Source organism: Mercenaria mercenaria, chromosome 4 (assembly GCF_021730395.1).
Source record: "Mercenaria mercenaria strain notata chromosome 4, MADL_Memer_1, whole genome shotgun sequence".
In the NCBI taxonomy this organism is placed as follows: domain Eukaryota; kingdom Metazoa; phylum Mollusca; class Bivalvia; order Venerida; family Veneridae; genus Mercenaria; species Mercenaria mercenaria.
In genome coordinates, this window is record NC_069364.1 from 19,728,422 (window position 1) to 19,753,589 (window position 25,168).

Consider the following 25,168-nt stretch of genomic DNA (forward strand, 5'->3'; position numbering starts at 1 on the left):
CATATATAACAAGTATTTCAGAAAGGCATTCATACAGAATTTTTGAATTCATTCCTTGTGGAGACACAGTGCCCAAACGGTACATCCAGGAAGTCTCTTTTAAAAGCCTTTTCCAAGGATTAGTTACTTTATCAATGGGCATAAAAGAGAAATCCTGGATAGTATGTCCTTGAGAATTAAAATGTTCAGAAACATTAGTAGTAGTTTCTGGATAATGATTGATATCAAATCTATGACTATTCATTCTTTGTGAACATTGCTGGTGCGTTTGTCCAACATACTGTTTAAAACATTTATTACATGTTATTAAGTAAATAACATCAGTTGAATTGCCTGACAGATCATGTCTAACATTATAACAAGATGAATTGGTGGAACTAGAAAATGAATTATCTGCTTAAAATGCTTAAATATTAATGAAGATAATTCATTTTCTAGTTCCACCAATCCAGGATTTCTCTTTTATGCCCATTGATAAAGTAACTAATCCTTGGAAAAGGCTTTTAAAAGAGACTTCCTGGATGTACCGTTTGGGCACTGTGTCTCCACAAGGAATGAGTGTGTAAAATACACAGCCATCAGAAGATCTGGTCAACAATACTTTTGTGTATTTAGTGTAAAGTTTAAAAATTCTTGTCAGATATGACTTCCTTTTTATCTCAAAATGTTTGACAACTTCCCATAGAAAAAAGTATCATGCATGTATTGGTGTTAAGAATGGCACACACATTCACCACATCAAGATGATTTGTAATTAACCTACAAAACTGGGACACCTAGCTCAGAAATCAGCCTTGCTAAACTTTAGTAAAGTGTATGAGAATGTCAAGTTACTTGGACGCCCATCACTGTATGGAAAAGGCAAATAGCGCAAAAATATTTAAACTGTTTGACCATGACACTTGAGCAAAGGGTCAGACATTTGCACCTGACACCTTAGATAAGTTATTTGATCATATAGAAGAAATTTGACAAGGGAGCTGGGTTTTGTACAAGACACATAGTCTTGTTATAGTGAAGTTTGTGCCAAGTAATTTGTACTCCAATATACATCCAGAAGTTAAATTTCCTACCTATGAACTTTGACCTAGCGTTGTAAGACTTATCTAGTTATGGTTAATGATTGCCAATCAAAAGTTATTTACCTGACAATATGGAGCAAACTGTTTAAACTTGTGATCTTGACTTTTAAGGGACACGTCTGTGTCTTGCACACTACTCATCGTCTAGTTATGGTGAACATTTGTGACAAAATATTTGAAAATCTGTACATCCATTTACAAGTTACAGACCAAATCAGATATTTATGTTTTTGCCATGTACGTTCGTCTGTCCGTCCATCCATCCATCCGTCACACTACATTTTGATCAATAACAGGAGAACCATTTGACCTAGAACCTTCAAACTTCATAGGATGGCAGATCTTATGGAGTAGACGACACCTATTGTTTTTAGGGTCACTCCATCGAAGGCCAAGGTCATAGGGGCTTGAACATGGAAAACCATTTCCGATCAATAACTGGAGAACCACTCGACCCAGAATGTTGAAACTTCATTGGGTTATTGGACATGCAGAGTAGATGACTCCTATTGATTTTGGGGTCACTTTGTTAAAGGTCAAGGTCCGATCAATAACTTGAGGACCACTTGACCCAGAATCTTGAAACTTCATAGGATGATTGGACATGCAGAGTAGATGGTCCCCATTGGTTTTTGGATCACTCCATTTAAAAGTCAAGGTCATAGCGGCCAGAACACAGAAGAAAGGTAAAAAAGGTAAAAGTAAAGTCAAATTTTATTTACCGTCGCTTTGTGAAACAATTAACATAAGCTCTGTAGAGCTTTTGAGTGACCCTATTTTACAGTTGAAACCATTTATACCTTACCCCCAGCAATTTGCTGGTACCCATTTACAGCTGGGATGACTGAGGCAATCATGATAAAGTGCCTTGCCCAAGGACACATCGCATTGGGAGTAGCCAGGATTCGAACCAAGGGCCTTCTCCATAGGAAAGCGTCTTAGCCCTCTTAACCAATGCGTCCACGAAAAAGAACCACCAACAGCTTTTGTATTTGTTAGAATAGTGACACACCGACATATTTACAGGTCATGTGTCGACTGTCCAGCTTTTGATGGTAAACATAGGGCCAATGGGCCCCTCCGGGCATTATTTCAGGCACTGGCGGGCACCCGGGTAAAGCCAACATCCTTCTGTAAACCGTCTGGATGGTTTCCTTGCATGAACAATTCTACACTCCAAGTGAGGTTTCGAACACGCATCGGTAAAACCCACGAGGCGCATGCGCCGAGTCTCACCAAGCGGGAGGAATCCACGAGAGCCGAATGCATCACTACAGATCAAGGTGCTTTTTCAATGACCCTTTTATTATGTATTAGCCAACACTGACCATTAGTTTAAACAATATTTTATTTTGAAGCAACATAAACATAACATGTACAACAATTTTTTACAGGTCAATACATGGATTGGAAAACAAGCTGATAGCACTGACCATATTTTAGATAAATAACTCGTCTGAAACGGCGGCCTGTCCGACGCATTGATCGCCAAGACGCCATTATTACGGCATTTCTACGGAATCCTGTTGGGGCCATTTATAATGTTGCCGTCGCATTTGTGGTGTCGACACACGACAACGCGACGTGACATAGTGACATTACGAAGTGACACCAGACAATCGCAAACGGCGGCGACAATCCCAAACGACAATGTCGCGATATCCACTTTGAAATGTCGCCTTTCAAAAGCATGATATATCGCGATGTCACTTCGCGTTGTCGAGTGTCATATCTCATTGTCGCTATGTCACTTTGTAATGTCGCGATGTCACTTTGCGTTGTCGTGTGTCGACCCTGCACACGCGACCGCAACATTATCAAACGACATGCGATAATCTCAAACGACGCTCGACAACACGGCGCGACATTTTCCTAATGTCATATCGTATGTCGCGTGTCGCGGATTTGGGTGAGGGTCGACGCGTGACAATTCCAAACGATACACGACACGCGAAGTGACACTCGACAATATGAAGCGACATTTTCATGATGTCATATCGCATTGCCGTGCGTCGACCGGTGTTCACTTGAATAAATACCGGCTAATCTTGGTCGCATTTTTTCAAGAATTTCATCAATTTCATTTTATAAATTATTAAAAGCGTTAAAAGTAAGGTATCAATGAGAAATTTTTTAAGAAAGTAGTATTGCCTAATCGAATATTAAAAACAATGTTCTTCCCCAACGGGCACGCCGTCGGGAACATATGCTGAACTTTGTCATTTTTGGCATAAAATATTAGCAGTAAAATAAAGAAAAAGTGCTTATAAAATATTTATTGTGGGTAGATCTAAATAACTGCAAATAAAAACTTGTTTTGATAGAAAATGACAAAACCTGTATGTTTGTGACAAAAACCATAAGTAGATCCAACAGGAGAAAATATGCCATTTCTTAAACGGGAGATTTGTGGACTTTTCACCTTTTATATAGGTAGGTTGAATTACAGTGCATGACATGGTAGGTTGAATTACAGTGCATGACATGGTACGATATATGTCGGCGCGCGCGCGCTCTGCGGTGCAGGAGCGTAGCCCAAAAAATCGGGTGCCTATGACAAAAACGACAACATCTGTTTGTACGTAAATAAAGATAAAAGCTGTATTTCCGTACTTTTCCGTACGGAAAATGTCCGTGTTTTTCATTAACTTCAAATAATTGTAGAATGTTCCAAACACAAGATATTTTAAGGAAATAACCTTTTATAAATTAAATTCAAACATTGTCTAAACGGACATGTAACTTGTATATTTTTACCGACAACGGTTTCGTCGGAGGACCGTCTCAAAATGTATCAGTTTTCGTGAAAATATGCATTCTATGTACATATATTAAAAAGAGGAGTGGTCCTTGTCTGAGAAGTCATATCTTCATAACCTGATGTCCGATTTTAATAAATTATACCTTGTTGCAAAGGACAAGTCAGTACCTAGAGAAAAGAGGCCACGTCAGGTTCGAACCCGGTCGGCTAGGGGTCAAGGTCATAGGTCAAATTCCGATAATATTCTCAAAATATGAGCTTGTTAGAGCAGTCAAGACGGTCCTGAAAACCCAAGCACTACCTTCACTGAGTCCAATGACACCGTTAAAGCAATTCTCACGGCTCCCCGGGTCGGGTCAGCTTAGTCTTGGCTAGCACCCTACCGCATATAACAAGTTTGATCATTTTCTGATACCTGTCCTATTTATTAAATTATTGTTATTGTAATTTATACTGAATTTCAGTTGATAATGACACTTTGTTAGATTTTGACCCGAAGAGACATCGCAACATTACGAAGTGACATAGCGACATTGCGATATGACGCTCGACAACGCGAAGTGACATCGCGATATATCGTGCTTTTGAAAGGCGACATTTCAAAGCGGATATCGCAGCATTGTCGTTTGGGATTGTCGCCGTCGTTTGCGATTGTCGGGTGTCACTTCGTAATGTCGCTATCCCACTTCGCGTTGTCGTGTGTCGACCCCACAAACGCGACGGCGACATTATAAATAGCCCCAACAGGATTCCGTACATTTCTGACTGAATATTTTTCCGTATCTGGTGGGAGTGGAATCCAGATTTCGCGTTCATTAGTGAAATACACGCTTTTTTTAGACAGACAACTGGTATGAATATATTATACATGTATTGGGCCCCTTTAGCGTCACGAACTAGATCTTTGTTAAACAATAACCACGTGTGGCCCGCCACGTTCAGTTATATATGACCATGGGTATAATCATGCCAGATGCGGGTAACAATACGCATTAACTTAGTTTTACAATATTTAGTAATTTAAGCCCAAAATAGTGGTCAACAAGCATTAACGTTTGACTGTTTTGATATGAACTATGCGGACTATAAAATATATTTATTCCTATAACATAACGTTAATCCATTGACCATCTTAGGGGGATTATCAAAGGGTATTAATTTCATAAGTCCCAATAAATAGTTCATTATGAATAAATTGTTCCTAGCCTTGGATATATGTATATAACCCGAAATTTATGCGTGATTAGCGTATTAATGTTGCAAATTTGATATATAAAATGCCGCAATACGCAAATATTGATAAAAACAGAATTTTATGAATATCTGTTTGAGAAAAAAACAGGATTATCAAGAGAAAAGTTCACAAAGGTATTGTTTGGATTATTATTCATTAAATGGTGAATGTTAAAAATTTAACAGGGAATTAGATGCCATTGTTTTCAAAGTTTGAGACAGGCAGATTTGGGATAAAAATGTTTTATTTCAATACTTTCTCTATTAAATTTTATTTGCTCAAGAAACGTGGCCGTTAAAGTTTAAATAATATGAAATACTGCAGTTTTGACTAATTTAAGAGTCATACTTTTAGTGTTAATTGTTAGTATTACCCGCGTATTTTTGCATTTTTTTGCAAATTTGATGAAGTTTGTTCAAGAAATATAACATTTTATGTATCATGATACACGGGAGGTTTGAAGGAGGGTGAGGGGAAGCATATCTCTTGTTACTAAACAATTTTGCTTTAAAAAATTAGAGTGTTTACAGTTCTGTTGTTGATAGACGAACGAAGACGACAATGATGGATAAAGCAATTTATTCCACATATATCAACGGTGTCTTTATTAATGTTCAAATTATGTGACAGTATCTATTTATCTCCAGCTGATAAAAGATTATTATCTATCCACACAAATTTTGCTTGATTAAACTTGAAAAATAACTGCGTATTAATTTCATTACATTGTCAATTGTTCATTTACTGCCGTATAAGAGGCTATTAATAAACAATTCGTAATTAATGATTTATTGATTGATAGACCGGTGACTAACACAATGTTACATTTCCACTGACATTTTAAAGGGTATAACCTCACCCTTTTATAGGAATTTTTGGAAGGTGCAATGTTACCCATGTTTTTGTGGTGTCTTATGCAGTTTTTCAGCAGTATTTCATGAATATCGAGCCATTAAATGCACATTAAGTTTTTACCAGTATCAAAATAATCTCTTCAAGGACATTTCAACTTCCTAACGTAAGGGAAAATGACATTTCTTTATGGAAATCATCTCGAAAAAAAAAAACGCTTCACAACTCGAACTCACAACCTGGCTACATTTTTTTCAAATTCTTAAAACGGTATTCGTACAATATCCCGTCCCCACTACCGCTCATTTTAACATAAACTCTAACTAAACACCAAATAATTACTATTAAATATGAATAATTAGACTAAGTAAACAGTATTTCAATAAGATTTAAAAGAATGTTGTTCTATTTTGTTCACAGTTCACGTTTTACGTAAAGAAAATAATGGGAAGAGGTATAACAATTGAGAGGAGAGAGAGGGAATGACGATATGCATGGGTTTTTCTGTAGTGACATTAGATTTGAATCTTTTTAAAAAGCTAACTTCACTTTTCGCTGCGGAGATAATGGAACTGGCGTCATTTGTTAGTGACACAAATGTCTATGGCATGTCTATTTCTATTTATTTTTACGTTGTTCTTTTATGTCATAAAATGGTATTTCGTTGGATGTACGTGTTCATAAATCATCATTGTCGAATAATTTGTATGAGCAAATTGATTTTATAGCAAGTTTCTTTCAAGTTCAGAAAAGGGGCCATCGCTCATTTGAAAAGTTTAATGTTTATTTAACAAGTAGTCCTTTAAAGCATGTAATTATATAGCCCACATAGTCAATGATTCTGATAAACTCTTTTACAGATCAATAGAATTTATTATTTTGATATCTAAGGTCTGCACGACTTCTTTAGACGTTTATAATTATTAGGAATTCAATAAACTAGTTAGCGTAACATCCTTTATATTCAACATGAACAATCTGATCGTTTGAAAAAAAAAGGTGTTCTAGAGATGATGGATTTAGTTTTCTTAAAAATTTAATTTTTCAATGTGTGGATTTTATTCAACTGCCTATGAGAAGAACGGATGCTCTGTCGAAAATCACCGGAACAATAATCCGATACATTGATGACGCTGACGGCAAATAACTCATCAGGTAAGACGAAGTCACGTTTGTGAATTCTTTGATATCATAAAAATCGTACTCGACGGAAGCGTCAATGCCAACAAAGCTGAAGACCTAAAACATTATCAACAAATCGAAGCCGACGTTACAAAAAAAAATTTGACGAAAACTCACTGAATCCGCATAAACTGAAGACATAAATCAAATTCGACGAAACCCAATCGAAGCCGACATGACAAGTTATATCGGTACCGCTGAAGTTCCAGACATAAATCATACTTGATCAAATCGAAATGCTATAGAAGCAGACTTCATCTTGGATGAAAACACTAATGACGTTGAAGTTGAATGCATACATCAAATGCAGCAAAAACAAATTCCACCGAAGTCGACGTTACAAATTACATGTATATTCAATGAAAACTCAAATTTCAATTTTTATCAAAAGCACCAATATCACCGAATTCGACGTTAAAAGCCACATTCGACTGTTATTCGACGGAAACGGCAAAGGCCATAACCCGCATTCAACAAAATCACAAATGGTATTACAAATTATACTTTGATGCTACCAAGGTTGATATATGTCGCGGCTCATATCCGACGATATCTCAACTATTATTAAGCCAGAAAATCTTAATGATGTTTATATATACATAATGTATTTCCTTTAGAAATTCACTGATGCCAATTTTCACTTTTAAAGAGAATTGATTATATAAAAAAAAGGTACATTTTAAAAACATGCTTAAATTGTAAAACCCGGTTTATGATAGTAACCTACGCTTAGTACAAGTTTCAAGTTTCAAGTCTATTCATAGGAACATGACCCCTAACCGGGGTGTGTGCACAGATATTAAAATAAATCATGCAAGAATGAGCAAGGTAATAGATAATACTATGAACTGCTATATCCAGCTAAGCTAAACTGAGATCTAGAAACATTATCATAGTCTATTCGGGAACACAATGCTAGCGATTTGCACCGTCCACAAGTCCCAACTTAGGGGGATTCAGTAATTCAGTGTTTCTTCGATTTTGTGTAACCGTTTTGAGTAGAAAATATCAGAATTAAGTAAAAACGTTTTCATAACACCGGCTAACAGTTGGCAGGAGCGGTAGATGGTAGGGTGGGGGTGGCGTGGGAGGGGAGTGGGGGGGGGGGAGTCCTGATCCAGGTGTATGTTGTGAAAGATGACCATTGGCTATTTTTCAGTAGAAAGTTTCTAGATATTTGCTTTTTTTTCCTTACAGAATAGAGAATAGACTTTATGTGTGAAGATGGCCGCTTTCAAGAAACTTCTAGGAAATGTAATGAAAAAGTAAGTTTTTTTTTTTGCGATTATTCTCATTGACCTTATCTCCTTAAATACTGAACTTTCTGACGTTCAACTAAGAATGTGATGTGAATATTTGAACGTATATTTTTGATATAACAATAAACATTAACATGTTACTTATTATTTCTGGTGTTTATTTTTGAAATCATTCATGTTTGAGAACGGAGTAGATTAATCAGGAATTTCTGTGTGCGAAAATTTGTATATGATACATGAGGTCAAAAATGATGAAAATCTGTCGATTCTTAAAACGTTAGACTTGTACATTGGTGATGCCGACTTTTTTTTTTATCTCAAGGCACATACTGAGGGGTGATATTACGAAAAAGAAAACAATAATAGAATTTTCAAAGTAAACAGGTTCTTAAGTTTGATTTGAGTTTAACATAAAAAAACATGTTATTTTGGTCAAAATATGTGGCTTGTTTCCGAAAATGATAACGAAACAACGTGAAGGAGAGCTTTTTGGGTTAAGCCCGAAACTCAATGTTAACTAACACGCGTATAAGCTGTTTTGATCTCAAAAAAAGTTTCAATAGGCAATGGAGAATACAATAAAATCAGTTTTATAAAACATATTCGCTATTTTGATCAGTTCTTATTTTGACGAATTTTATGTCATTTTGTGACTTTCATTTTTTAAGTGTGTGTCTTATGAAGTAAATTAAATGTTTCTTTATAATGTAATCATTGTCAAATTTTTGAGACTATATATCTTGCAACATTTTTTAGAAATTCTGAATCAAAACCTAAGCCTAAAACAGAAGTTATTTAGAGCTATGTAAGGGTTGCGTTTAACATCGGTTTAGTATATATCAACAAATTCTGTTAAAATTGAGGTGATAAAGAGGGTCTACCTTATTCTGAATTATAAGGATAATATTTTATTAAATATAGGCACTGCGGCCACGCCTTGCTTCTTCAGAGGGGTCAAAACAGAAGTAAATTCCCACGGCAGAAAATTTCTAAAGGACAAACTGAGAACATCTAAAATGGATAAAACTACCGTGGGAAATTTTGAAAAATGTGGTATTCAGATTGAATGGGAACCATTAAATATGATCTGAGAACAGTTAAATCAAATAAAATTAATTAGTTTAAATTCGATAACAGTCCCATATAGTTTAACCGCTGAAAGTAGCAAAATGGTAGATGAATCAACGCAATACCTCCAACGGGAAAACAAAATGGCAGCAGGACTAAAACATATCCCACTGCAAAATTGACATTTTCACAACATTTATACTCGTATTTCGTAGGATTTTATGACATATAATCTTTTTGTTTGACATGAGGCTTGGTTTTGTATGGAAGCGTCCTGGTGCCAGCAGAGAGATTTAAATTTATCTTACGTACGACTTACTATCTCCTACGTAGGAGTTAGTATCTCCTACGTAGGACATAGTATCTCCTACGTAGGACTTAGTATCTCCTACGTAGGACATAGTATCTCCTACGTAGTACTTAATATCTCCTACGTAGGACATAGTATCTCCTACGTAGGACTTAGTATCTCCTACGTAGGGCTTAATATCTCCTACGTAGTACTTAGTATCTCCTACGTAGGACTTAGTATCTCCTACGTAGGAGATATTAAGTACTACGTAGGAGTTATTATCTCCTACGTAGGACTTAGTATCTCCTACGTAGGACATAGTATCTCCTACGTAGGACTTAGTAACTCATACGAAAGGGTTCCTATTTTGGGGCGCTACAGCGTTCTGTTTCCGGTACATGTGTTAATTGAACATTGCTGGTTGACTTTTTAATTCCTTGCTGATAAAAGGCATTTATTGCAATATTTGATTTATTTTCTAAACTATTTACATTCTTGTATTTTATGTGTTGTCTCGAGAAGGTGCTTAAATAAATAACTTTTCATTGCAATCAGTGAAATTATCTCTTAACCACTGTTTCTAACCAATAACAAAGAATGAATTCATATAGACCTGATTGCTTGACATGATTATCAATGTTCTATAACATTTCGTTAGTTTCAACTAGTCAATTATTCTTTTATCTAGTCACTCTGATCAAACAAAATTGTAAATGTTATTTCGCATGAAATTAGCTCTTATATTAAAAAAAATAGCCTCTACTGTGAAGAGCGATAAAGGGGAATAAATCATGTTTACCAAGTTACTCGTCCTTAATTTCTTCTCTCTAGGCATACACTTAACAAAACAAAGGATAACCAGATTTAAAGACTGAAACCTACAAATTCCGTGATATTCGGTAATTAAAAGATTTTACTGTCAAAAAATGCTTCACTTTATTTAAATACTATTCTATTCTTCCCCTTTTTCACAACATATACATTATATAGAAGATACACACACCATGTAAAAGAAAGCAAAACCGTCGGACCACAAGTTGATTTGACATTAGCTTTTCGGAACACTATAGACTCGCATCAGTCGTTAGAGTCATTAAATGTAAATCACTTTCCTCTCTGATACCACTTTCTGAAAATAAAATTAATACCTCTTACCTCTGACTCCAACGACTGGACAAATGCGATCTGAGCTAGGCAGTTTTCATCCCAGCTATAATAATCACCATCTCATTAGAGATCATTGCAAATGTGTTCATGATGTAACATAACCCTTGATTTACTCCAGTGCCCTGGATCATAGAATATCCTTTATGACCTTCACAGTCTGTATAATGAAGTGCTTGCCAATGAGTACCTTTTATTACCAGATGAATGGGAGAGGTGTTAATGAACTTTATACCTTAATAAACTTCATAAATGTATCATCTTTAATATGCAAATAAAGTAGAAATGAGTGTTTGAAACAAAAAAGTATCAATAGTTTATTATCATGTTAAATCATGCTTTAGATGCAGTTACAGTAATTTCCTTTAACTAGTTAATGCTTGACCTGAATGTAGAAAAAAAAATTGAGCCGTGCCATGAGAAAACCAACTTAGTGGCTTTGTGACCAACATAGATCCAGACCAGCCAGTGCATCCGCACAGTCTGGTCAGGATCCATGCTGTTCACTAATGGTCTCTCTAATTGCAATAGGCTTTAAAATCGAACGGCGTGGATCCTGACAAGACTGCGCGGATGCTCAGGCTGGTCTGGATCCACGCTGGTCGCAAAGCCACTATGTTGGTTTTCTCATGGCGCAGCTCAAATGATGATAACACCTAATAAATATTGATTATTAAAGGCACTGTCCTTGCGATCATACGACAACAGAAAAAGGAGAAATTTTAGGTACCAGTATCAAGAAATTAATGCTTATACTGCTTAAGAAAGCTTTGAATTAATTACTGACAGATTATATGTTATTGAAACACATGAGAACTAGCTGTCTTAGCTACCTTTTACACTGGAAATTGAAAAGCGTTTGTAACGTTTTACTGAGGTAAACTGCCTAATTATTAAATATCTACATTCAAGGGTCAGTGTATACATATTTCATCCGTGGTGTATATTGTTAAAGACAGCAGGAAAATTTCATTGCCGTGGCGGCCCGGGTTCGATTCCCGGCCCCTGGCATCTTTTTCCTTGATTGAGTAGATTAAGGATAGTTTAGAAATAAAAACTCGAATTTTAATGTCCATAGTATGTATGACCGAACTTCAATTTTAAAGAAAGACCATTTTTAGCCAAAATTTGTAGGTCAGTGCCTTTATTGAGAGAAAGTTTATCAATCAAATCACACAATCGGTCAAAACAATAACTTGCGGTAATTATATTTAGTAACTTTCATGATATACTTTAATCATACTTTTGAACTCTCTACATAATTTCAAGAGAGGCCTCCATAGCCGAATGGTAAAGGTTCGAAACCTCACATGACATGTTTCAATTCTTCATGCACATATACTGCCCGGTTGGCTTATGGAATGTCGGCGGCTGTAACCTGATGTCTGCCCATGCCTGGAGCAATGCCTAGAAGTGCACCTTGTGGGTAGCGCAGTGTGACTATACCCAAACTACATAGTCCCCCCAAAAATACAAAAAAAAAACAACAACAAAGAAAAACAATAAGAAACAACAACAACAAAATAAAATGTTCAAAAATATCTATTAAAACAAATTTATTGACTACTTCATCTGACAAATTCAGAACTTGGTCAAATGTGTCTTTAATTCATACTTACGAAGTTTGTGTGAGACATTGAAAGAAGGGAGATGTTTAAATATTTACAAATATGTAATCTACAGGTATCAGATAATCAGATAATCCTTACTAAATAATAGTACACACGAGTATATTGTTCCACTGCGCATGCTTGAGTCTTTTAGTCAGTGACATACGTACGAGTTGCTAACTCCTACGTAGCAGATACTAAGTCCTACGTAGGAGATACTATGTCCTACGTAGGAGATATTAAGTACTACGTAGGAGATACTATGTCCTACGTAGGAGATATTAAGTACTACGTAGGAGATACTATGTCCTACGTAGGAGATATTAAGTACTACGTAGGAGATATTAAGTACTACGTAGGAGATACTATGTCCTACGTAGGAGATATTAAGTACTACGTAGGAGATATTAAGTACTACGTAGGAGATACTATGTCCTACGTAGGAGATATTAAGTACTACGTAGGAGATATTAAGTACTACGTAGGAGATACTATGTCCTACGTAGGAGATACTAAGTCCTACGTAGGAGATACTATGTCCTACGTAGGAGATATTAAGTCCTACGTAGAAGATACTAACTCCTACGTAGGAGATACTAACTCCTACGTAGGAGATATTAAGTCGCACGTATGACAAATTTAAATCTCTCTGCTGGCACCAGGACGCTTCCATAGTTTTGTTTAGGTATAGCAGAGCTGTGAAAAAAAATAACATCACGAATCTGTTATACAAGGTCTATCATGCAAAAGTGACAAATAGCTACACAAGTGGACTTAATTGTTCCGATGCTATTTGCTAAACAGCCACTGCACACATTAAAGTAAAGCATTTCCATAAATCAATAATTACTTTAGCATCAAATGACTAGCATTATCTTGAAACAGTGAGAATTGGCGACATGCGCAACTTGAAATAAGGACAGTTTTAATGACTGTCTGTTGTAAGGGAGGGACAATTAAAAACTTGATAGCTCGGTAAATGACTATGGAAGGCCGGTGCGCCATGCTTATTTTGGAGCGTTAGCATATAAGCCAATATAAATTATGACATTATTTGATTTGACTCAGGCATTTTAAATTCATTGAAACATAATGGTATATATTTTCTCTACTTTTCTATTTCAGACAAACGGCTGCTTCTAAACAGCAAGAGTAAGTCAAATAAATGCATTTTACAAATTTCTTATTGTGTCTTTTTATCAGATACCTTGACTTAGTAATCCATAACCTCTGACTAAAAGAAAATTAAATCTGTAAATGAATTTACCAATACCCATATGGGTTATCTTCCATTTATCTCAGTATGGTAAAATATTGCAGTCAAAGAGCTTCACCTTACATTGACGCAGTATATTGGTATATATTTCAGTAACGATGACGACCACGGACGAGCATCAAGCGCTGCTTCGGAAACAAAGGGAGATAAATTCTCCAAAATGATGGTGATGATGACCACGAAGTCAAAAATGTAAGTTTTATTTCTTACATTATAATCGCAACGGTTGAGAAGAATCATAAGAAACCGATCAGAGGCTTGATCCGTATTCATCAACACCTAGTAACGCAAAATATTCAATTTGCAAGAACTTTTTTATATTTTCATTTTATACCACTGATTTTTGCTGAGCTTAATGTTGCTGGAAATTGCACATTCAAGCACAGTCATAGCAAAAAGAAAAAAAAAAAAAACATTTAAAGTCCAAATCTGATGTTTAGGCTGGAACAGTTTAGGAATACGAGCTCGGACCTCTTACCTCAGATGTAACCTGAAACGCTGACCACCGTGCGAATTCAAGATCAAACACCTGTATAATAGAAGAGGTTATCAACGACTCAAGCTGCGGTGTCTAGTCCAAAATTCGGTCAGACCCATCAGCAATTTGAAGATCCATGTTTTAGATATTTTACCTTTTGGATTTTCCCTCAAGGTCAAACTGTACCGACTTTGGACATGGTATGCCCTTCGTTTGGTCCTGTTTTTCTTTTGATGGTGAAACTTGGAAAACAGTCCGGTTACTTTGTCGGTTTATTAGGGAGTGGGGGAAAACTTTAATATTGGTCTTACAAAAGTTAGAAAAATGTATAAAAATACAAAATATTTAAATAATGTTCACTACTGTCTTCGTGTTAGAAAATTAATAAGAAATACACAATAGCATAATGATAATCTCATGACAGTGTCAGGACTAGAGAGTTGAGAATATAATACACTTATGGTACATGATTATATACTACGAGTCGTTAAAATGAAAAGAAATTGATCAAAGGTTTCCTTTTTCTTCCTTTGTAATAAGCAAGTAGGAGAAGACTTTGATTCATTCGTTGTCAATCATGATATAAAAGAAGTGGTTTATTGACTTAGAGTAAACCTTACCAAACATTAAAACTGCATTATCAAATAATCTTCAATAAGAACCATTGTTTGAGGTAGTGCTGAATAATTTATCTTTTAATGATACGTAGTCTGTGTATTTGCTGAATTATTTACTTATCATACCGAACGTTTAGATATAATGAATAAAAATGAAAGTGAATATACTTGTGCAAAAACAAACTTTCAGCAAGACATTTAAAGAGATGCATTACGGCTTTAGAAGCTCGTCCCCATATGTTACTCTCAATAAAGTCTAGTCCATGCTGCATGTACTTTGCAAGTTTTTCCCATTTGGACATACCTACTAGCGACTAAGTTTGAATTTATCTATGAACTTATATAGATCTAAGCGGTCTCGTCGGAAAATAGTGATTTTCAAAAAAATATATTCTTGGTATTCCAATTCGTATCCTATTGCCTCTGTTACCATTTTTATACCAACACTTATCTTGCAGCAACTGTCCTATGTTGACATGTAATTCATATGTCTAACGTTGTATCAATACGTTTCTAATTTATCTTCTCATTCAATATTTCATCCGTTGATAACAAATACCCTGTGCTGCAGTCTAGATTTGAGATTTAATGGCAATGAGGAAAACACATAAATTGGTATCATTTAGCTTTGGTTTCATATTGTGTCATTTTCTTTGAGGGCTTTACGCCTCTTTCGTTGTTTTGTTGCCCGGAAATTGCAAGGAAATGGTTCATGGGAAGATGGTTAGGTGATCATATAAAACACTAAAAATAGATTGAAGTGCTGGGATCAATTATTAATTAAAACTGAAAGTGTTACTGTAATATGATATGAAATTCACGCCGATTCTATTCATGTATTAATGAATACTTAACGTGATTTTCTCATACGATATTCAGGACAACTTTAGCTTATATGCATAAATAAGACTTGGACAAAGTATCGAGTTTCAGTCATGTTTGAAAAATATATTTGATGAAGGATTCTTCAATCTTGAACTAACCTTTTATCCATTAAAATGTGATTAGTGCGAAATCCTTTTGTGGTTGGATTTCAAGTGGACATTTATTTGACTCCTATATTAGAAAATTGAGACATCTTAAATGATAATCGTTTTAAATTTAGTGAAGATATGAAAGTGAAATATGACAAAGAAGCAGAAGGAATTGTTGTACTTGGCTATAATTTGAAATTTAGAAAGAAAGTTAAAGTTCTCTGTTTTGCTTAAGTTACTTTTTATATACGTTTATTACTGTGAAAAATTATTGCATCTGTGTAAGGAAGGATATCTTAAAGAAAGAAGGTAAAAATCATATGGGGCCCATTATAGTGATGTGCAACAATTAAATTGGAGAAAATAAGACTTCACGGTTCTTAAAATAGCTTGGAAGTATTTTCATTATTTTTGTTTAATTTGATATTTTGAAAATGGCGGGTCGTCGGGAATCGATACAAGTCGATACTCTTAATGTTTCTCCGACGGTAAGCCGTCGAGGTAGTGTAATGAGAGGATCATTCGACGGTAGTCTTCAACTGCCGGTGGATAACAGAGGTCGTCGCCGCTCTTCACAACTGTAAGTTCTTTAGTTAGATTTTGTTTTAATTTGCCATTCAGTAACATTTGCATTTTCAACATTTATGACCTCCATTTACATTCTATCAATTTTCCTTTAGTGTCCTGCCCAATTTTTATTTCTAAGTAATGTTAGAGTATCTTCCCCTGTTGTCACTCTAGCGACGTCATGTCTTCATTAGTACCTCAATATTATGAAGTTGTCTTCTTGTCACTAACCTATATCATTCCTGTTTTAGTAAATCTGCCATGGGCTTTGACGCTTCACTCTGACCTCATCTCGTAATATGTTTTACTGCCTTCTCTCTTGTCGCTATCATTTTTAGCTCTATTCGTTGTGTCTGTTAAGAACTGCCTTTTTCTAATATAAAGTTTTTACTCTGTCCTCATACCCCCATGGATAATACCTATCGTTTTTCAAAATTTCGTCTCTCATAAGCATATTCCGCCAGCGTTCTTCTTGCCTCTGTTGATATCATTGACAACACTTTCTTCTGTTTCGGGCATCATCTCATGTTGATGTGTTCTACTGGTTTTCGCTCTGTCTTGACCTTGTTTTTTATGTGCATAATGTTGATGTTTTGAGTCTGTTCTATAGTAATATTTACTCGTTTCCGACTTTATGGTACAGCCGTTGTTGTTAAGACGGTCGTCTTTTCTCGTTTTATCGCAACATCGGGCATTTCCGTATTCTCCGGTAAATAAAGGCCGAGGTGATCAGATTGGTTTTATCGGAGAAAACTGCTTTGGTCTGGGAAACCACGGTAAGTCGGTACGTAGTTTTATGTGGAAGATGTACATCGATATTACCACTGTGGTTTTATGTGGAAATAGTAACTCTGAACTAACTCCGCAGTTTTATGTGAAAGTAGTACCTCGAACCAACATCCGTGCTTTTATGCGGAAGTAGTACCTCGGAACTACATCAGTGGTTTATCTGGCAGTAGTACCTTGGAAGTATCTCTCTGGTTATAAGAAGAAGTAGTAGCTCTAAAAAACCTCCGTGGTTTTATGATTGTTCTCCATTTCGATTTTATTTGTAATGATGCTGTCATTTAATCTTTAGACAGATTTTATTGTTAACCCCCTGATCCTTCTGGCAATGACGTTTAGTTGTGGAAGTGATGTTGTAACCCACAATACTGATATGGTTTGAATTATGCTTGGAATATCACCATATGTAGCTCATTTTGTTAACTAATGTGAAAATGGTATTTTTATATGAAATCCTCTTCCTGTGAAGAATTCGATCAATACTTAGTAAATTTATAAGGGACGAGCAATATCAAAACGGAGGCTTTGACCATTCAAACCCTAGAGAAAAATCAAATCAAATAAGATCAAATCAAATTACTCTTAGTGTAGGAAGGTATTTAGAATTGACCCAGTATAATATGGAGTAGCTGACAGAAATTGTGATTGCTGACTGCACCTGTGTATACGAATTCGATATTTAAAACAACACACTTTCTACAATGGCATTCTTAAGTTCAACTTAATACTCAAAGTGAATGATTCTTTCGCACTTGATTTTTTGACATTGAAAAGTAGAGAGTTTTATTTCAATAGTTAGTTTCGTGCGGAAAAGAAGCCTTTTTTTTACCCCCAGCCCCCACCCCCACCACCCCTCCTGCCTTTTGTATTTCCCTTTAACGTCTCTATTATATATTGTGGCGTTTAAAAATCAATTAATCATTAAATGACTCTTTCAAATCTTGAGCGATGTCATTATTTGGTATCAAATCAAAATGAGCCCTGCCATGGGAAAACCAACATAGTGGGTTTGCGACCAGCATGGATCCAGACCAGCCTACGCATCCGCGCAGTCTGGTCAGGATCCATGCTGTTCGCTATTAGTTTCTCTAATTCGATTAGGTTTGAAAGCGAACAGCATGGATCCTGACCAGACTGCGCGGATGCGCAGGGTGGTCTGGATCCATGCTGGTCGCAAACCCACTATGTTGGTTTTCTCATGGCACAGCTCAAATATTCTGTGTTTGCCAATTACCGGTGAAATCACACCGTCTTATATCAACTGAACCAAAGTGATTTATCAAAATATTCAATGTGTCATCTGGTAAAAGTCCCGATTTCCTATAAACTACAGATAGTGTCAATATCTGTCAGCTAAAAGACATTTCGCAGATGTGTAATGCGCACATTATTGCGTAATTTATCATATGTATGCATGATCAGGCAAACATTAGCGCAAAAGTGTATCTTTTATACACACCCTATTACCTGATGTCCACCACGCCGAGGGATGCGGCTGCCACAGAGGTAGGAAATCAATAACGGTGAATAGTGGTGTTAGTTTTTTGCGCTGTATTTTTTCATTTCGACTTTCCATGAAAATATTCTGGTGCAGGCATATGTGTAAATGCCTAAACATATTATATGATTAATCCTGGTCGCCAACTTTGCGAAATAAAGAAGTCTTCAGCTGTTTAAATTGGACGTTTATTAAAATTGATGCGAAAATCATATTCAACGGCCCAATTCGAAGTGTTTACAAAATATTTTGATCGGGTTTACCTCACACGTCAAACGAACAAACATCTGAGGATAATCCTGGCAAGTTTCAAGTCTGTCATTACGTCTACACCGACGTTATGACCCTCCAAAGGGACTCGGGTACATTTACGTATGATAAACTTTACCGCAGAGGGCATTTTTAAATGATGCCCATCCCACCGAGGAGTCAAAATATAGGATATCGTTTACGACAGAGGGAAATTTTGTGTAAAAATGTCAATTTTGGCGGTTTGTTTTGCTTTTGATACCTGGGAGGTCATGGAATTATTTGCAGTATGCATTGTTTATACTTATGTTTAATAATGGGCGATTTTCAATGGCGGACACCGCTGTAACACGGTGTTTATCAGTCTAGATTGAACGTCTATCTATCTCCGACGTTGTTTTGCTACTATAAGTCTTCGTTTTGTAAACTCAATTTTGTTTCAATTTCTTTTATAATGAAATATACAGAAATAATGATATCGTAAGTCCTGATGGTATCGGTAATTGCGTTCTTGCTGGATTCAGTGTTGAATTTACGATTTATATTAAATGATAAATCGTTTTGCAATCAGTCTAGATTGTATATACATTGCATACAATCTGATACTGTACATGTATAGAGTTGTTTTACCACTGAAAGTCTTCGTTTTGTAAAATCATTTTTGTTTCTTTTTTTATCATAATATACAGATATTTGCTGCCAGCAATGAAAGCCTAAGTCCTGGTACTTGCGTTCCTGCTGGTTTCAGTGTTGAATATATGTTAATATTAAATATCAAATCATTTTTGTTTCTTTTTTATCATAATATACAGATATTTGCTGCCAGCAATGAAATCCTAAGTCCTGGTACTTACGTTCTTGCTGGTTTCAGTGTTGAATATATGTTAATATTAAATATCAAATTGTTTTGCATTATCAAGCTTTCATACTAAGAGGCCACTGATAGTAACATAGTTCTACAAAAAAGATCCGTTAGGCTAGAAAATTTGAATATATTTGTTGTCAGTGGCATAAGTCAAGTGATCGGTTCTAAATAAAGCTGTTATTCATGAATCGTTTACAGAAATGTTCTAAACAATTTATTTTGTATTCATTTTCAGAACCAAAGATGAAGGCATACACGTGTTATTACTGTAACAATGATTTTGAAGTTAACACTGGAGTGATTGACCATTTAGTTAATTGTCACGTCAAGAGAGATCTATCACAATGCAATAGAAATAACTAAACCATCTGTTATTACCGAGTTACTATCTGAAATGAAGATTTCATTCTGATCGATCTCTCTTGAAAACTTTAAAGATGTATTCAATTTTGATATTTTGCCCTGTAACTTCGATACATGCCCACACGCTGGTCACTAGAAATGAATATTTCACCTTCATTTGGAATCACGTCGGTATATATTTTCTGTCCTATATCCAGCATTCCAAATGTTTTCATCTTATTCCAGTTCCATGTACTTAAATGGTCAATCACTCTAGCGTAAGCTGCAAATCAGTGTCTTAGCTTTTTTAAAACAATTCTCATAAAAGAAATTGAAGCAAAAATGAATTTACAAAATGAACATTTACAGCAGCAGAACCAATCTATACATGTAGCAGATAGTATGCAATGTCGGAGATAGATAGAAATACAATCTAGACTGATTAACACTGCGTTACAGCGGTGTCCGCCATTGAAAATCGCCCATTTATTAAACATCAGTATATAAACAATGCATACTGCAAATAATTCCATGACCTCCCAAGACTTAAAAGCGAAACAAACAGCCAAAATAGACGTTTTTATACCAAATTCCCCTCTGCCGTAAACGGTATCCTACATTTTGACTCCTCGGTGGGATGGGCATCACTTAAAAATGCCCTCTGCGGTAAAGTTTATCATATGTGACTGTACCCGTGTCCCATTGGAGGGTCATAACGTCGGTGTAGACGTACTGACAGACTTGAAACTTGCCAGGATTATCCCCAGATGATTGGTCGTTTGACGTGTGAGGTAAATTCGATCAAAATATTTTGTAAACACTTCGAATTGGGCCTTTGAATATGATTTTCGCATCAATTTTAATAAACGTCCAATTTAAACAGCTGAATACTTCTTTATTTCGTATAGTTGGCGACCAGGATTAATTATATAATATGTTAAGGCATTTACACGTATGCTTGCTCCAGAATATTTAATGGAAAGTCGAAATGAAAAAATACGGCTCAAAAGACTAGCACCACTACTCATCGTTATTGATTTCTGACCTCTGTGGCAGCCGCATCCCTCGGCGTGGTGGACATCAGGTAATAGGGTGTGTTATACCACAGTCACACCTACGGCACGGATAACCACGGCAACGTAGTAATCCGTATTGATCCGTACCTGAGCACGGTACCTTAAAGTAGTAATCGATCGATCCGGATAACTACGTTTCTATCCGTAGCTAGACGTAGCTATCTGCGCCGTATGTGTGACTGGGGTATTATACCATTAGAAGTGAAACCCCTCTATACCGGAACCCCTGAATTCCGGAAACCCCTCCGAACTGACAGAATTTTGAGGTCCCTAAATTTGGCCTTCTTGTTTCATAAGGAAAATATCCCTTTAACCCGGAACCCCTCTATTCCGGAAACAGAAATTTCTTTCCAGACCGAACTCTTTTTTATTAACAAAACATTAATCGTGAAAATCGAAAAAAGGAATTAAAGGCAATCAGAATTTTGACACGCCTTTTATCATGATGAAATCCAGAATTTTTGCTGTATATGTCCATCAAAGAGGTTTTCCGCTGTGTATATGATATCTTCGTCCATGTTCAGAATCCTGTCTCTGATAAGCGCTATCCTGTTGCAAATCTAATTCTGTCATATATGTTATTTCTTGTAATGTTTTCATGAAGTATATCATATGTGTAGTGACGTATTATTGTTTATTGTAATAAGAAGTATACCAACATTTATGTTTTTGCTATTAATGTTTTAAACATTGTTGTACAACTGAGGAAATCTACACTAAATGTGTTGACGTGAAGGTCTTAAATTCAAGACAAAACGGAGAGGTGTAAGGTAAGTTTTGTAATGTAATATCGTCAGCGTGTAATTTTATATGAGCCGCGCCATGTGAAAACCAACATAGTGGCTTTGCGACCAGCATGGATCCAGACCAGGCTGCGCATCTGGTGTTCGCTTTCAAAGCCAATTGCAATTAGAGAAACCGATAGTGAACAGTATGGATCCTGACCAGACTGCGAAGGCTGGTCTGGATCCATGCTGGTCGCAAAGCCACTATGTTGGTTTTCTCATGGCGCGGCTCAATTATGACGGACGGTGAGTTATGGTTGCCTTTTTTTGTAAGATTTGTTGCGTTAAGGTTATGTCTAAATGCAATATAATAAGAGATTCTCTCCTCTGTTGACGTATGGTTAAGGTCAATTACTTCGAAACACGTGCCCCTCTTGGCTTCATGTTCCAGAACCCGCTTGAGGTGTAGAATTCTTAAATGTGAGGAAGCTATCCAGATGGCTTACGAAAGGTTGGTGATTTTACCCGCTCGTACCCGATATAATGCATGAAAGGGCTTATGGGGTCTTTTTCCGTAATGAAAAACGAGAATGTCACCAAATGACTTATACTTGTGTTGGTGTGACGTTAAACCCAATAAAAATGAAGCAAAAAAAAAAATCGCCATCATGTAAGTTCTTTTTTTATCAATTTTGCAAGATTTTGTGTCATGTTCGTAAACTAACACAGGAACGTAAATTTCTTTCTTTCTACTTTTTCTACAAAGTATTTGAGCCGCACAATGAGAAAACTAACATAGTGCATTTGCATCCGCGCAGTCTGGTCAGGATCCATGTTGTTCGCTTTCAAAGCCTATTGCAATTAGAGAAACCGTTAGCGAACAGTGTGGATCCTGGATGCGCAGTCTGGTCTGGATCTATGCTGGTCGCAAATGCACTATGTTGGTTTTCTCATGGTGCGGCTCATATGTTTTGTTGCTTGATGTCGCGTTGTGGTCAACCTTTAAATTACAGCTTATGTAAGGTGAAAAGACATTATTATATTCGTCTATCGTAGCACAATTGTACCATCACTGTTAGACTGCAGATTTAACCTAAATGGACCTAGGACTTCTGAGCATTTAGTCGTCTTGTACTAGTTCTTTTTCTACATCTAAAGCAGTTTATGTTTAAAAATATTTTCACAAAGTACGTATGTTTGATCGTATGTTTTGTATTGGAATAAAACATTTTCAGCTGTCTCATGTAGTGCGATTATAATTGCATTGCTATAATTGATCGACTGGTTAAATGCTTTATTAAATCTAGTATAAACTGTTTAAGTTTCACTCTTGTCTCCACGTCGTAAGTGTGTATCAAACATCATAACATTTCTTGACGGTACGCTTCAAGTTAAGGATCGATTAGAACGGTAAAACACAGTATATTTTGAACGGGCTTGTTGACTGAGGTTCGTGGAGCGCAGGTGTGTATGCTTCAAAATCAGATGACGCGAAAAAATACGTACGTTTATTTTCTACTTAGAACGTTAAGAAATACTTTTGGTAGCACTAAAGAACACAGCCACCCGCGTCACTCCACATGGAAATATGGGAACGTGTAAATGTATACACGTGCACACAAACTGAGCAATTGGTTTACGTATAAACATACGAACGACCATACAAAAACATACATGAGAAAGGTCACAGCAAGTTTGCACAGTCTCGGAACGGTCAGTGGCAAAACCACCACTAGGGAGTTTAAACTAGTTCGCTGGCACCAAGGGGCACTTGTTTACCCCTGCTATGTATCTATATTACAGTATAACTAGTATTACTCCGTAACATTGTGAAACACAAAAATGCGTATGTACAAATATATGGATTAAAACCCAAAGAACCGTGGACTTATGTACTCAGTGGCTTTGCAGAATATAGGGTAACTGCAGGAACACCATTAAGGGCACGACGAAGCATGGCAGTGGAGTGTTATCAAACCAATTCGTCACTTGAGGGATTTAAAAGGTAATAATCATGGGGTGTCCAGCATGTCCCATTATCTCACAATCAAGGAGGTCGCTTTTTATGAAAGTAATAAGTTTGTTGAGTGGCATACGAGTACAAATGACCTTGAAAACGGCTCATTTTCTAGCAGCCAATGTCACGAACATTAGAATCTACCTTTACTCCACGGCACCATTTGCCATAACAGGATTTTAACGATTCAAAAATCAGACCACAATAGACAACGATATCTATACCTAAAGGTGTTCTATACTTGGGACGTTTAGAAATAAATTGTAAACACTTATATTTTTAACAATATCAGAATTACAAAGGACGGTATGACCAACTTCAGAAGTTATTGCAATCTAGCAATTCCACAGTAAATCAAAGTCCGAAAACATTTCATTACAATTAAAGTGTCATATCTTATAAGAGTTTATATTTGTAACAAATCGTCGGAGTTTCAGAATTGTTTAAAAAAATGGGAAGGAAACAAAAACACGTTCGTCTTGAAATATGCCGGATAAATTGAATGAGCAAAGCTGTTGTAGAATAGGATGAGCTCAAGGGCTTCTCTCGACAATTGGTCTGACTTAATCCGGAGAGACGAGATAGAATAGTGTCTTCAAGACTGAGAGGGTATTAAATGGTAGTATCCACTGGTAACATTGTCTTACTACGAAACCAGGTGTCGAATTTATGATAAGAGAAGAGTCCCCTGTATGGGTGTTTTACACATGAAAGCCTCTCATTAAAATTACTTACAATATTCCGCAAAAGTTGCCAAGATGGGCTTTCGAAAACGGCTTACATAAATACATCAGACTAAAGTCAAACCTGATTTACGTTTGATGTTACCACTGTGTCTAATACCATAAGACCTAGATGTTCAAGAGAAAAAAATATAACTATCAGGATCTCATGCTGTTAATGTCCTGTTATATATCACGAAACCCAATGGTAATATTGTTCGTACATTTTTAATCCATTTGAGATATGTCTAGCCTTAATTTCAAAACCAGACCTTGCATCTATAAAATATCACTTGCTTGCGGTTCTGTCTGAATAATTACATTATAAGAGGTGTGACACGATTTACAAATATGTTGGTATAAAAATGTATTAAAATTATTGTGGCCTCATATTCAATGTGTTGTTATTATTTTATACCTTTTCAAACCATATAGGTGTTTACTTATCATGAGCAATTACATTGTATACCTG

The 25,168-nt window shown here is 36.1% G+C and overlaps 1 protein-coding gene across 5 annotated transcripts in view; it reads left to right on the top strand.

Moving 5' to 3' along the window:
• The first annotated feature begins 5,157 nt into the window (after positions 1–5,157).
• The window catches only part of LOC128556235 (androglobin-like), a 156,811-nt gene continuing 136,800 nt past the window's right edge, over positions 5,158–25,168 (top strand). Inside the window, exons 1-4 of one of the 5 annotated variants that reach the window (XM_053540638.1) lie at positions 5,158–5,211; positions 8,309–8,376; positions 13,630–13,656; positions 13,874–13,972. In XM_053540638.1, coding sequence (XP_053396613.1) covers positions 8,336–8,376; positions 13,630–13,656; positions 13,874–13,972 — 167 coding nt within the window. In that variant the 5' untranslated portion in view covers positions 5,158–5,211; positions 8,309–8,335. Of the gene's footprint in view, positions 5,212–6,968; positions 7,085–8,308; positions 8,377–13,629; positions 13,657–13,873; positions 13,973–16,233; positions 16,430–25,168 lie in introns of those variants that run through there. The other 4 variants (XM_053540640.1, XM_053540639.1, XM_053540641.1 and 1 more) reach the window with 4 other exon arrangements.